This window comes from Pimephales promelas, chromosome 23 (assembly GCF_988280905.1).
Source record: "Pimephales promelas chromosome 23, fPimPro1.hap1.1, whole genome shotgun sequence".
Taxonomy (NCBI): Eukaryota; Metazoa; Chordata; class Actinopteri; order Cypriniformes; family Leuciscidae; genus Pimephales; species Pimephales promelas.
Window position 1 is genome coordinate 20,357,941 of NC_142791.1, and position 15,961 is coordinate 20,373,901.

At 38.7% G+C, this 15,961-nt stretch overlaps 1 protein-coding gene across 4 annotated transcripts; it reads left to right on the forward strand.

Annotated features, from left to right (window-relative positions):
• The first annotated feature begins 693 nt into the window (after positions 1-693).
• LOC120468595 (uncharacterized) lies at positions 694-15,737 on the forward strand. Of its 4 annotated transcripts, XM_089126096.1 has the most exons (14): positions 694-865; positions 5,124-5,150; positions 5,235-5,332; positions 5,426-5,458; positions 5,549-5,638; positions 8,460-8,531; positions 10,492-10,580; positions 11,776-11,878; positions 11,980-12,085; positions 12,851-12,900; positions 12,967-13,039; positions 14,456-14,925; positions 15,048-15,241; positions 15,333-15,737. In XM_089126096.1, exons 2-14 carry the CDS (start codon positions 5,144-5,146, stop codon positions 15,466-15,468), a joined length of 1,521 nt encoding a protein of 506 aa, XP_088982222.1. In that variant the 5' UTR covers positions 694-865; positions 5,124-5,143; the 3' UTR covers positions 15,469-15,737. The 4 variants fall into 4 exon arrangements, with proteins under 4 accessions (XP_088982222.1, XP_088982223.1, XP_088982224.1 ...); XM_089126097.1 differs by lacking the exon at positions 5,549-5,638; XM_089126098.1 differs by lacking the exons at positions 12,967-13,039; positions 14,456-14,925.
• Positions 15,738-15,961: the final 224 nt, after the last annotated feature.

Here is a 15,961-nt window from a genome sequence, read left to right on the forward strand (position 1 = left end):
CCTGGTTGCATTGGCCTCCATCAAGAGGGTGGGGGACCTGCACGCATTCTCCGTTGACGAAGCGTGCCTGGAGTTCGGGCCGGCTTACTCTCACGTGATCCTGAGACCCCGGCCTGGATATGTGCCCAAGGTTCCCACCACTCCCTTCTGGGACCAGGTGGTGAACCTGCAAGCGCTGCCCCTGGAGGAGGCAGACCCAGCCTTGGCACTGCTCTGTCCGGTACGTGCTCTCCGCACCTATGTAGACAGAACGCAGTGTTTCAGGACCTCAGACCAGCTCTTTGTCTGTTATGGGGGGAGCCAGAAGGGAAGGGCTCTCTCAAAGCAACGGTTGTCCCACTGGTTAGTGGACGCCATTGCTTTGTCTTACCAGCAGCAAGGCCGTCCGTGCCCCCTTGGTGTGACGGCCCATTCCACTCGGAGTGTGGCCTCCTCTTGGGCTTTAGCGCACGGCGCCTCGCTAACAGACATCTGCAGAGCTGCAGGCTGGGCGACACCCAACACCTTCGCCAGATTCTATAATCTGCGAATTGAGCTGGTATCCTCTCACGTACTCGTTTCGGCCAGTTCTGGATCCGCTCAGGTGTCTTCGCTTGCTCGCCACTCCACTCCCCGGACTGGATAAGTGCGATGTTTCCTCAGTTCTTCCATTGAAGTCTTGAGTCCTCCAGCACCGACGATGCGGGCGGTGACCGTGATTTTGCCAAGTAAGATGTGTTCCTGGATCAACATATTTTGTTGATCCTGGATCAACATTTAATCAACCAATCACAAGCCTCTGATGTCATCCATGTGTGCCGACCCAAAAACCCATCACTCCATTTTGAATCTTCCCTCCCCACCTTTCTCGGCTGACCGACAAAAGGTAAGTTATTTTGTCTGTCCTCTTTCTTTCACCCTCTCCCTAACTAAAAATCTACCTTTGTAAATGTATTTATTCACGAAAAAATCCTGAAATATTACACTTAAATGGCATAATGTAATGCAACTCTGAACATACAACTGCCATGTGCCGGTGAGCTAATAGCTTAGCTTGCTAATAGCTTAGCTTGCTTTTCTCTATAACCCCTAAAAGTCTTCCTTCTCACATACTCTTACACACAAATGTAATATTCCTTACAATTTTATAATAATGTTTTAAAAATGGTAATAAATTACTGCTCTTTAAAACAGACTACTATGCTTTTAGTCAGAATAAAGTGTGCAAAAAGTACATGCGTTTTAAAAAAAACAGTAGAATATCTGCTTTTTGAATATGATTGTAATCAATATTTTGATAATTGCTATAAAGTCATCAGTTCAATATGGGGTAGATTCGCTAATGTTGATCCAGGACCATCATGATCAGTTCAATATGGGGTAGATTCGCTAATGTTGATCCAGGATCATCATGATCAGTTCAATACGGGGTAGATTCACTAATGTTGATCCAGGACCATCATGATCAGTTCAATACGGGGTAGATTCGCTAATGTTGATCCAGGATCATCATGATCAGTTCAATACGGGGTAGATTCACTAATGTTGATCCAGGATCATCATGATCAGTTCAATACGGGGTAAATTCGCTAATGTTGATCCAGGATCATCATGTTCAGTTCAATACGGGGTAGATTCACTAATGTTGATCCAGGACCATCATGATCAGTTCAATATGGGGTAGATTCGCTAATGTTGATCCAGGATCATCATGATCAGTTCAATACGGGGTAGATTCGCTAATGTTGATCCAGGACCATCATGATCAGTTCAATACGGGGTAGATTCGCTAATGTTGATCCAGGACCATCATGATCAGTTCAATACGGGGTAGATTCGCTAATGTTGAACCAGGACCATCATGATCAGTTCAATACGGGGTAGATTCGCTAAAGTTGATCCAGGATCATCATGATCAGTTCAATACGGGGTAGATTCGCTAATGTTGATCCAGGACCATCATGATCAGTTCAATACGGTGTAGATTCGCTAATGTTAATCCAGGATCATCATGTTCAGTTCAATACGGGGTAGATTCGCTAATGTTGAACCAGGACCATCATGATCAGTTCAGTACGGGGTATATTCGCTAATGTTGCTCCAGGATCATCATGAACAGTTCAATACGGGGTCGATTCACTAATGTTGATCCAGGATCATCATGAACAGTTCAATACGGGGTCGATTCACTAATGTTGATCCAGGATCATCATGAACAGTTCAATACGGGGTAGATTCGCTAATGTTGATCCAGGACCATCATGGACAGTTCAGTACGGGGTAGATTCGCTAATGTTGATCCAGGATCATCATGATCAGTTCAGTACGGGGTAGATTCGCTAATGTTGAACCAGGATCATCATGAACAGTTCAATACGGGGTCGATTCACTAATGTTGATCCAGGTCCATCATGATCAGTTCAATGCAGGGTAGATTCGCTAATGTTGATCCAGGACCATCATGGACAGTTCAGTACGGGGTAGATTCGCTAATGTTGAACCAGGATCATCATGATCAGTTCAATACGGGGTAGATTCGCTAATGTTGATCCAGGACCATCATGATCAGTTCAATACGGGGTAGATTCGCTAAAGTTGATCCAGGATCATCATGATCAGTTCAATATGGGGTTGATTCGCTAATGTTGATCCAGGATCATCATGATCAGTTCAATACGGGGTAGATTTGCTAATGTTGATCCAGGACCATCATGATCAGTTCAATACGGGGTAGATTTGCTAATGTTGATCCAGGACCATCATGATCAGTTCAATATGGGGTCGATTCACTAATGTTGATCCAGGACCATCATGATCAGTTCAATACGGGGTAGATTCACTAATGTTGATCCAGGACCATCATGATCAGTTCAATACGGGGTAGATTCGCTAATGTTGATCCAGGACCATCATGATCAGTTCAATATGGGGTAGATTTGCTAATGTTGATCCAGGACCATCATGATCAGTTCAATACGGGGTAGATTGCTAATGTTGATCCAGGATCATCATGATCAGTTCAATATGGGGTAGATTCACTAATGTTGATCCAGGACCATCATGATCAGTTCAATACGGGGTAGATTCGCTAATGTTGATCCAGGATCATCATGTTCAGTTCAATACGGGGTAGATTCGCTAATGTTGATCCAGGACCATCATGATCAGTTCAATACGGGGTAGATTCGCTAATGTTGATCCAGGACCATCATGATCAGTTCAATACGGGGTCGATTCGCTAATGTTGATCCAGGATCATCATGTTCAGTTCAATACGGGGTAGATTCGCTAATGTTGATCCAGGACCATCATGATCAGTTCAATACGGGGTAGATTCGCTAATGTTGATCCAGGACCATCATGATCAGTTCAATATGGGGTCGATTCACTAATGTTGATCCAGGACCATCATGATCAGTTCAATACGGGGTAGATTCGCTAATGTTGATCCAGGACCATCATGATCAGTTCAATATGGGGTAGATTTGCTAATGTTGATCCAGGACCATCATGATCAGTTCAATACGGGGTAGATTCGCTAATGTTGATCCAGGATCATCATGATCAGTTCAATATGGGGTAGATTCACTAATGTTGATCCAGGACCATCATGATCAGTTCAATACGGGGTAGATTCGCTAATGTTGATCCAGGATCATCATGTTCGGTTCAATACGGGGTAGATTCGCTAATGTTGATCCAGGACCATCATGATCAGTTCAATACGGGGTAGATTCGCTAATGTTGATCCAGGACCATCATGATCAGTTCAATACGGGGTCGATTCGCTAATGTTGATCCAGGATCATCATGTTCAGTTCAATACGGGGTAGATTCGCTAATGTTGATCCAAGAATATCATGATCATTTCAATATGGGGTAGATTTGCTAATGTTGTTCGAGGACCATTATTGTCAGTTCAATACAGGGTAGATTCACTAATGTTGATCCAGGACTATTCATGATTCCCATAAATTAGCATTTTAAGCAAATTCTCCAACATACCATTTCTACTGTAGTTAATCAAATTAAAAGTTAATTGAAATCTTTGTTTGTTTGTTTGTTTTTTACTTATTACAGTGATGAATTAAATCTAAATCTAATATTTTGTATTGAAGGAAGTGCTACTGTAATTGTTATGAACTGCTCCGAGACTTGGAGATGAAGATCCAAATGCAGCTTTAATTGAGAATAGTCATATAGGCAGGGTCGAGAATCAGCAGACAGGGCAATGAAGAATACACAGTGGGAATCCAAAAAACAGGCAGAGGTGAGGGCAGGCAGCAATAATCAAAATCCAAGAACAATCCAAATTCAAAAACAGAAAAACAAACATAAGAAAACGCTCGGAAATGCATACACACAGTACAACAAGACTTCGCAAACAGTGAATGTGAACACAAGGTATATATAGACAGACTAACAGGATGAGACACAGGTGAATGCAATCAGTGAATGAGGTACAGGTGAATGCGATCAGTGATAATGAGTCCGGGCAGTGAGTTCTGGGAAATGTAGTTGTGAGTGAAACATGAACATCTGGTGTGGAGTGCCCTCTGGTGACTCTCAAGGGCACTCCACCTGGTGACCGTTACAGTAATGTAACTGTAAATATTAATACTTAGTTTAAGGATAAATAACTTAGCTCTGCTGCACTGTGCAATGAAGTCACATTTTAGTGTCTGGTAAATTTATTTGGATACTTTTGCCTAATTTATATAATTAATTAGCTTAACCCACGTTTCTATTTCAATCTTGAAGGCTTTATGTGTTATTTCCACTAACCCTTGATGTTAACAACACCGGCAGCCATTAAGTGTACTGCAGCTAGAAACTGCTCGCCCTCGCTCTTGTGCACACACTCCATAAGTGACTTCGTCTTGGGCAAAACAGTAACTGAACATAATTTATCGACATTATGTTGACAGATGATCGTCAATATAATTACACTTTTGTGATAGTTCATTTTGGATTTTCCCTTCAAAAAAGGGTGATAAATCATAAAAATCAGTCTACAGGCTTACACAGCCAACCTAGGAAGTCAGGGAAGCCATAAAAAAAGTTCTTACATAGCCCCTTTTAATTGTTAACAGAAATGCTTCCTAATGGACTTATTGTACTTACTGTATATTATTGTTTTCCAGCTTTTATCGTATGATTCAACATGACTGGTAAGGGTGCACATTCTGTATCACATATATACTTACCCTTTTAAAATTGTGCTGATGACTTTTATATACATACCCTATTTACAGACCAACCTTGGGAGTCCTTACTGGGCTGTGTTGGGCCAAATAGCATTTCAGCTGCCCATTTAAAAGCTCTGTATGAGCCAGGCTACATACCAGATGTGGTGAGCTATTAGTGTATTTAATAATTGCAATAATTGGTGTATTTTAGAATTTAATGATTTTTTTCAGGTCCTAACTAAAATTATTATCAATAGGCAATGGATGCGCTCATGAGTATCACCTGCAAGGTATGAAATATATAATTTATGTATCTACCTGTTTGTACGTATATATGTATGCATGTATCGTATTTATCTGCTTTTCCTTTTCCCCTTAAGAAATTCAATGATGTGTACAATATTTGTACACAATCCATGACTAAGATTCTGTCTGGATCCCAGAGGGTTAAAAGCCACTACTTCTGCAAGGTGCAGTAAATAATATTTACATACGTAAAATATGATCTTACATTAAAAAAATTCAATCAAAGACATTTGCCCATCTAAATATTAAAGCTGCAGATTCTAATGTTATTCTGCAATAGCAACTGATAGTTTTCAAAATAAAGAATTTAAGCCAAGGTGGAAACTTTCAGGGCTTGTGATGACATATCGTGCATAGCATAAATAAGTATCTAAAACTTAACAAATTCAGCAATTACTCTTTACTTGGAAGACATGTTAGGGTTCTTTGGAGATGTAATGTTCCAGGAAGTCTTCTTGATCAATTGTCAAAGAAGCATGACAAAATTGTTCAGGAAAATAATATTTTCTTATCTTAAAGGTGGGGTATGGGATATGCAAAACGGCCGGCAGATTTTGAAAATACACAACTCAAAAGGTCCTCCCTTCTTCCCTCCAACGCTGGCCCTGACTCAATTAGAAGAACATCGACGCGCAATCATGCACGAGCGAAAAATCAAATGCGTGAGACTCAGCCCTGGCGTCTGTACAGTGGCCTTCTATTTAAAGCAGAATTCATAGTAATGTGCTTTGAGTATGCACATGAAGGGGTCACGGCACAAGGGGGAGGGGTATGGTACGACCATTTGATTGACGGACTTACTGTCTCCAACGAGGTGGTCTTGGTGGAAGATGATTGGCTGGAGTTTTTTGAGTCCTGCCCGTTCCACAGATGATTAAAGCGATTAATTTTCATTTCAGTGCTTCTAACTCAGTGTCTGTAAGTAGGTTATGAATAGGATTTCAAGTGATTTTGAAGAACTGGACAAAAAAGAGAATCATATACAGTACCCCACCTTTGAGTGATAAAATGTTGTATTGCAAAAATAAGTAAGTTACTCCAAAAAAAAAAAAAATCTGGTGTCAGTTCAAGGCAATTTTGATCAACAGGCAAGTATGTTGAACCAAAATATTTTAAGTAATTTCTTGACAAAAAGTGTTATATAGCCCACTGAATCATTCTCAGACTTACAGTAATTCTGACAACAATGGTACCACTTGGGAAAGTGAAAATATAGCAAAATGAAAACAGAAATAAAGAGGACTTCTGACAAGAACCCTGAAATAATCAGGCCTTCATTTTAAGCTTTCATTTAGTGATGAGTGATTTTTGCTTGACAAAAGGCAGGAGAAATACAAAGCGAGTTTTTCAGAGCCAGCAAAAGCTACGAAAGGAGTGAGTTTATCTCACAAAGTTAGATGCAGCCTGCAGACGTTACATGATTGGTTATTGTCCACACTGGAACTACTTACTGTACTTACTACTTACTTGCCTTTTCCAATAACCATATTTACAAAATATTGACTTCTGTGAGTCCTTATTTGGGTCTCATGAGACCAAGTCAATCATTTTGGATTTAAAAGCATCCAAAATGTAATGCTGTTGTTGGAGAATGAATACAGGGAGTAGTGCCTGGTTTCCACAGTGATGTTCAGTGGTAGTAAAGCTCTATAGGGATTTATGAGCTATGAAGGTATGAGGGAGTTATGCTTTATCAATGCTGTCATTAATTCACACATCTCAGTCTGATGTAATACAAAAACTTGAAACATAAGATGCAACCTCATTACAACCTCATTACATTACTCTCCTCAATACTCATTGCCTGCGTTGTTGGCCATTTTTTTCAACCTTCTGTGGACATGTTTTTCACCCAGTCTTAACACACTTGAGCACCTGTAAGGGATTTTGTAGAGCCAAGTTAAGCAACACTCCCCATTAAAGATCAGGGAATTTAAGGAGGTCATAATCCAGGAGTTCAAAAGATGTGACAATTTCACTCTGTTCAAAAAATGGTCAGAGCAGTTTATTCAAAATTAAGGAAGACATACTAAGTACTACAATATTATAGATTTGTTGAATTAAATCTAGGGTATCTCATTTTTGTACAAAATTGGCTAATTTTCTTATTTTATGGATATTAATTACATATATTTCTCTATTTTTATTAAGCATATGTTTCAATTTTGCTATATTTCAATGAATTGTATTAGTGGTCATTAAGAAAATACATCTTTTGTATTTGTTCAGAGGAGATTTACTCATTTATGCTGTGCACTACAGATACAGTGATTACCTAGTACTGAGGCACTGTAAATGTTCATAGCAATGACATACAGTCTGAATTTTTCAAGGTTCACCCTGATGTGGAGTGGAAAATAGAAATATGGAAGCTGCACTATTAAACATTATGGGCAAAAGTATCTTGTCTTTGATAATTTTCCATTTATGTGTAAATATTACAAGTTTATAGTTATGTTTAGGTAATTGTTTGCATCAGAATCAACATACAAATGGTTTGCAAATTGTCACTGCATATTCAGCTGGAAAAAGAGAATGTTTTAACTTGTTTTAAAGTTACAGCCTTAAATTATTTTAAAGGGGCTTTACGTAAGATTTTTTTCATATATTAATCATTTTGTTTATTTTAATTCTTTCACTAGTGAAACCTAAAAAAAGAGACATTTCACAACTTCCTAGGTTGTCAATGAAAGTCTCTATTCTGATTTTAACAACTTTATTTTAACAGTGTAATTTTAATGAACGTCATCTGTCGACATGATGTCAGCTACTGTTTGGCCAATTCTTGCTCGAATCACTATGGATTGTGGGCACGAACCCAAGCATGCACACGCAATAAGTTGCTGGCTGGAGTTCAATTCATGGCCACAAGTGCCACTAATAATAATAATTTTATTTTTCCTAGAGCCCCTTTAAAAAAGGAATACATGATGTTTCACAGAGAACTGGTTTCTTTTGATTCAATTAATAATTTTATCTTTACAGAAAGATCTATTTAAAACCTACACTAAAGTTATTGGTGCCCTCCTGGAAAATGAAAATCACTGGACCCTTTTTGTAAGTAGGCCAAATCATAGCGTTCTGAATACGACAGGCTTGGTTCAGTAGGAAACCTTACCAGACTAAATGCCATAGAACGTCCTGGTTGTGCGATGTTGACTGAATGAGGATCAGACTAGGGAGCCAATCATCTTTGAGTATTTTTAGAACAAGCCAATGTACATTGGCGTGCAAGATCTGCATCTCACACTCCCCCCGCGGTGCATATGATAAAATATAATAATACAGAAGTAGATGCACGCACAAACTGCTTTTTCGCTGAGGAGCCAAGCAGCCCCGGAATCAGTGGTCCAGCAGTAGTGGCGAGTGGACTACGTCCTCCGTTCCCTCCTTCAGGGAATGGTGGGTTGCATACACAAACAGGAAGTTCCCTTTCAGTCGAGAACGTCAGACGATGTCGACTGAATGGGGATCTTATTGAAAATGCCACTAGTGCTCCCACATTCCAGTGCCTAGACAGATGCCTCCTTATCCCCTTGCGATTTTAAAGTAGAGAAGGAACAGGGCTTTAGGCTAGGGAAGTCACTGCTGTTCCTACAGGACCACTGGGAAAGCATTCCCTGTACATGGAAGGAAGGGACGCTGCGGAAGCCACATCCCGCCCAAGGATAGGACTCTGTACTGATACTTCAAACCCTCAAATGCAACATGCAGGATAGCTTGTGGTGCGGAAGGTTAGAGATCTGAAGTACATTTCATTCAGGTCAAATTCTGCAGACCAAGTTTGGGGGCGGGGTATTATAAAAAAAATGCCTCTGTGTTAGCAACCTGGATGGAGGCTTTCACGAAAGGTTCCATTGTTGGGCACAGCTCTCCACTGCATCACCAAACAACCCAACCTGGGAAATTGGCCTGGAAAGGCATGGCCTTGGCACAATCCTTCACCGCTCCTCCCTCAAGGGTAGCAAGGGAGGAAGAACCTCTGCCATCTACCAGCTAGTAACTTAAATTCCCAGACTGATCTCTTGAAGTAGTGTGTGTATGACTCGCCAATTTGTATTTCCATTTTTGGCGTGCTATCAACACGCATAATCGCTTTTCAGCGTGTTTATGAACGCCGTTGAATTAACGTTATTACTGTATATATAAATATATGACTTACCTAAACCCCGTCCCTAAACCTACCCATCACTGGGGTTAATGGCATTTATGAGTGTTCCCTTACCATCCTAGGAAAGGAAAACATAGCTCCCCAGATGTAGATCTACATTTTGCTTCCTTTCGCTCGGACATTTGACAGCATGTACAGACATGCAGAATGACGCGGACGTTAATGGCGTAGACATACACGCAGATACACGCGGATAGCTCAAAATGACACGCCACTTGACTCGAAAGTGGCGTGTATGTTTACGCAAATGTCATGATGTCATGTTGCAAATTCCATACACTTTGGGAAAGAAGGGCATTTTGGCGGTGGGCTGAGAACCAGCACGGCCCGCCCCGAGATACCAATCATCCAACATAAACAGACATTTGGGTGTTGTGAGAACACCAGTTGAGAGCTGAAGTTGAAGCTTGCGATCAATGTTGCCCTTGCACTGTAAGCACCAACACCAGGAGAAACTTCCAGAAGAAACACAGCTACACTAGCTTGTTGTATAACAACACTCTTCAGAAGACCTGAACATGAAGCTCGGCTCTGAAGCGAAAGGCAACTGGTGCGTGCATCGAATTCTGCATTTAGACCCGAGCTGCGGTGCGGAGTGTGAGATGCAGATCTCGCACACCAATGTGCATTGGCTTGTTCTAAAGATACTAAAAGATGATTGGCTCCCTAACATGATCCCCATTCAGTCGACTTTTCAGTCGACCCTCTGACTTTCTCGACTGAAAGGGAACTAATATTTCTTACTATTGACTGTTACCTTGTGCAAACTGTATTTTTTTTAAATGACATGAGGATTGGTATTAGATGATTATTTTAATCTCCTAATTTTCTGATCTTATTTTGTAGTTCTGTGACCTCACAAAACAAGAAGTCACATACATGGATCCATTTGGTGAAGCCAATGGCAAGAAAAACGAGATTCTGAAGAATTGGAGGTAGTAGATTAACGACTTAAAAGTGACACCGCAACAAAACTGAGACATGTCCTGGCCAGATATTTATGAAAAATACCCTCTTCCGGTCTACTTTCATTTAGTTAGTACTTGATACTTGCCAAAGTGTTTTGTTTTTAGAGTCCTGCTAGACAATAATATTATTCTGCTAATGGATTTTAGTATAATAGTGAAACATTACCTTAAATGACCAAGCATGTGAAAACAACAACATCTACATTCAGAACCAAGACCGGTAACACTTTATAATAACTCCACGCTAATAATCATTAGTTAAGCATGAGTAAAATTATTCATAATTTATGAAGTATTAATATACATTAATAAACAGTTTATAAATACAGCTATAAATGCTTTCCTCTTGATGTAAAAGCATATCTATAATTTGTTTAATAATTGTATTTTCATAATAATCAATTTATCATTTCTAAATGAAGAATTGCATTTTTTATAAACAATTTATTTAAGAGTTTTCAGTGGTTCATAAGATTACTTAGATCATGTAAGTAAATGATAAATAAACTGTACATTCAAGCATCTTATCATCCAGACATATGGTAATGGTTACTTGGTTGGTGTGTTAATAAATGCTTTATTAACATGTATTTATGCTGTAATTCAGGGTTAATTCGGGTAGTTATAAAGCATTTAGTAGTGGTCAGTTAACTATGTTTGTGAGCTCATCTAAAGTGAGGACTATTCTTGCCTTGTAAAGCATTTATAAAGAAGATTTAAAGGCTGTTAAATATGTTCTGTATCACTGTGTTGTGTTTGTTACATTTTACTGTTTAGAAGATTGATTCGCCTTTAAATCTCCTTTATAAATGCTTTACAAAGCCTGTATTTACTACATTTACTTACACTTTCTAAGTGATCTTATGAATGACTGACAACTCTTAAATAACTGGTTTGTAAATAAAGCTATACATGATTTAGAAATGATTAATTGATCATTAACAAAGTATGAAAATACAAGCATTAAACGCATTATAGATATGCTTATAAATCAAGAAAAAAAAAACATTTATAGCTGTATTTGTAACCTGCGTATAAATGTCTATTAATGCTTTATAAATGATGAATTAACTGTTTACTCATGCTTAACAAATGATTAATAGCGTGCAGTTGTTATAAAGTGTTACCCAAAGACCAAATAATTAAGCTTTATTTTTTTCAGTTCTTTTGCCAAAGCTAAAGGATGTGCCCTGAAATGGACATGGCATGATGTGCCCCACCCACGACAAGAGGATGGACATTCTTGTGGGGTCCATGTGCTAATGGTAATTTTTTTCTAATTTTCTCAAATCTGTCGATGTACTCTTATTTTTATGCATTCTGATAAAGTATTTACAATGCCCACTTAACTTAATTTATATTTTAGTTTGCTCAGGCCCTGCTTGAGGGAAAAGGTTTCGTGGATGGATATGCCTCAGTGGATATACCCCAGCTGAGGGCACAGTTCTGCAACATTCTGTTTTCCTCTTTAGGTGCTCACTTTCATAAAAACTAAAGCAAAACACAAATTACAAATTTGGGGGGACATGATCAGTTCGATTAGTTTGGTCATGACCATGAGATATAAGATCAAGTCACCTATATTTATATAACACTTTTTACAATGCAGATTGTGTCAAAGCAGCTTTACATTAAAAGAAGGAACATAATTTTGGCTGAAATAATTTTGTAGCTCTAGAAGAAAAAAAAAATTCTTCTCATGGCCAAGACAGAACTACTCCTTTGATTATTAAAGGTTGTATAAGTCATTTCAGGCCTAAAAAAGGCAGAAACATAAATGATCACATTCACCTAATCTTTCCTCTAACGATCCGCTTGCTGCCTGCTCCACAAGCATGCCGTCCAAAAAGCGTGTCTAATGTATGCAGCCTAGGCTCTGAGATCTGCACACAAAACAAATGGGTACAACCACCACTCAAAACCAAAACAAACAGTGTTTCAACCAATCACTGACAGAGACGGGTGTTGTGAGATTTTGAGCTCATTCACGGCTGGATGCGAAGTCAGAGCAACACCCGCCCCTGTCATGACTTGGTGGTGTACCCATTTGTTTTGTGTGCTCATTTCAGAGCCTAGGCTGCATACAGAGATGCAGTTTTTGGACGGCTTGCTTATGGGGCGGGCAGCTAGCGGATCGTTAGGAAAGATTAGGTGAATTTGATAATTTATGTTTCGGCCCATTTTGGGCCTGAAATGACTGATACAAACTTTAATATATGATTTTTTTTCCCCTGCAGATAGAGGAGTAAAGTGCACAGTGTGCTGGAGTGTCCTGATGAAAGATAAGGTACATAGAAGAATCTGTTTAATACTGTAATTAATTGCAAAGAATCAAGCATTGTTTCAATTTTAGGTGTGCTGTCAGGAATGTGGTGCACACAGCCATTTGAGATGTCAACGAACACCATGTGGCATCTGTGTAATTTGTAAGTAATTTCAATTACAAGAACAAACAGCTATTCAACACGCTATATAAAATCCAGGCTAAAAGAGCAAGTTGTGCAAACTGCAGTGAAACTCCCACAAAAATCAAAACGAGTATCTAATGTTGCATACTATATTTCAAAGCAGATTTAAGGATATTTGTAAAATTTAAGGGGCCGTTTGAATAAGGGTATGTTTATATGCGTGTTATCCAGTGCTGTGCAATTTGTTTCTGGAAATATGTTTTGCAGAGGTAAGAGTTATTATTAGTTAATAATCAGTTTTGTTTTGGTCTGTTCCTTATAATGTATGACTTAAAGGACAACTCCGGCGCTAAATGAACCTTTGGTCTAATTACACATTGTTACCTAGTCAACCGTTATCTGAGATTTGTTTTCATGATTGCCGAATGTAAATAGTTTTATCTCTAAAAACAGTTTAGCCTATAACGCTAGTATAATGCTAGTATATATGGGCATAGAGAAATGACAAATAAAAATCGCTTGTTATTACCAATAACAAGACTCAAAATAGCCCCACACAAACACGACAGCATAACAAGGGTCCCTACATTCAAACCGAAGCATTGAGAACTTTGTCAGTGTCCATACAGTTTAATAAGAAGATATTTTATACATACAGTCAACTTCACGAATACAGGAAGAAGCCATCTTTGAAAAATAGTCTCTACCAGTCAATCTACGAACACCGATGTGCGCTGGTAAGATGTGAATAAGGTGATAAGGTGAGCGCGAACAGTAGTCTACATGTACATATTGAAGAGAAGAAAACGGTTCGTGTTTGTGTGTCTTCCGGAAACAACGGACCATATGAGATTCTGCTCAGTTCAGCGCACTTGGATCGGTGTTCGTAGATCGACTGGTAGAGACTATTTTTTAAAGATGGCTTCTTCCTGTATTCACGAAGTTGACTGTGTGTATAAAATATCTTCTTATTAAACTGTATGGACACTGACAAAGTTCTCAATGCTTCGGTTTGAATGTAGGGACCCTTATTATGCTGTCGTGTTTGTGTGGGGCTATTTTGAGCCTTGTTAGTGGTAATACCAAGCGATTTTTATTTGTCATTACTCTATGTCCCATATACTAGCGTTATACTAGCGTTATAGGCTAAACTGTTTTTAGAGATAAAACTATTTACATTCGGCAATTATGAAAACAAATCTCAGATAACGGTTGACTAGGTAGCAATGTGTAATTAGACCAAAGGTTCATTTTGCGCCGGAGTTGTCCTTTAAGAACTGTTGGTAGAGTCCACAAATTGTAGATGTATAGAGGATGTTGTATCCCAGTACAAGTGTAGTTGAACACCCATTTTAATGTTTAATGTTTTAGATGTAATGATTATTCGTCCTGAGATTAGAATGCCATTGCTGTTTATTATGACGCTTCAAATAGCAGGTGAAGGAAACACTATGTTCGAACATCTACAAAAAGGAGAAAGTAAGCAGACAGAGGAAAGCACAAGAAGACCTTCAGAGGATGAGAAGAAACAAGAGGAAGAAGAGAAAAGGGAAACTCACAAAACAGAAAAAGTGGAAGTAAAAAAAAAACAATCAAAGGGTAAAAAAATAAAGGCCAGTGATGCATCAGATAGGGAAAAAAAGCAAGACCGCAAGGAAGAAAGACAGCCAGAAACCTTTGAAACTGACAAGGATGCAGGTTTTGAAAATGAGGAAATAGAGGCAAGAGACAGCGGGGATTGTCATTTGAATAACCCCACAGACGACATTAAAGGCATCAAAGTTTTTGGACGCTTAGTCCTCACTGGTCAGAGAAAGTCCCCGTATGTTGTCACAAAGGAAGAAATTCAGCGCAGAATAGAAGGGGAGAATATGTCCTCTAATGTTTTCAGAGATCTGCTAGGAGTAAGTTGATTTTTAAATTGATACGGTCGATTATATTAGTTATCAGTTGTATTTTATATTTGTTTTAATCTCTCTTTTAGTTTTATTTTAGTTCTAATGCACTACTGTTCATTTTTCTTAAGGGGCGCAAACAAAATCTGCCTGAATTAGTCCTCAATCTTCCCAAGAAAAAGAAGACTAAGACAAGCATTTTTAGTGCACTAACAGAGGGAGAGGCTTCAGATCTTGCCACAGGTTTAACTAAAAGCCTGTGTCAAAATGTCAGTCCAAAGTTGGTACGTAAAGACATAAGTGACCACAATGCAGAAGTGACCAGGTACAGTACATTTTCTAAATGCAGAGCTACGTACGTTGCTGATATTTGATGTAATTTAATTAACGGTTTCATCTTTTTCTTTTCGTTAAAGGACAACTCTGGCTAGTGTACGTGCCAACTTGCAATCAAGCCTGGATTCTAGATCAGCCTTCAGTTTGTTAACCCACACATTTGGTCCGCAGGCAGTGGATGGAGTGTTAGGTTTCATTTCAGAGAGTCTAAAATAAAAGGAGAACGAATCAATCTCAAATGCAGCACCAAACTGTTTGTAAAATGTTAAGGTTGCTAAATCTGAGAATAACCTTTTATGTTTGATGTTTTGTTTATACAGATTCATAAACTTTCCCAATGAATCGAATCAGTAGCGGTCTTTTATTTATCCAAAATACCCTTATATTTGTGTTATATTAATAATTTTGTTTTATCAAAATGCTCAGTGTAAAATACATAAACGTACATCTTTAGTATGTGGAATAAATAAAAATGTTTTATTGGATGAATGACGTATAATTCCTTATAAACACAAACAGAAACATACCACATGTCATCTAGCCCCATTGCAATGGTATTGTAACTGTAATAATTAATTATAGATCTAAAATATCAAATTTACATTGACGGAATTACTTTTTAGTACAAAAAATACATCACATTGAAAACAGGTCTGCAGATTCTTACGAAAATAGTATTGTTTAGAAATTAACAGCAACACAAAACATT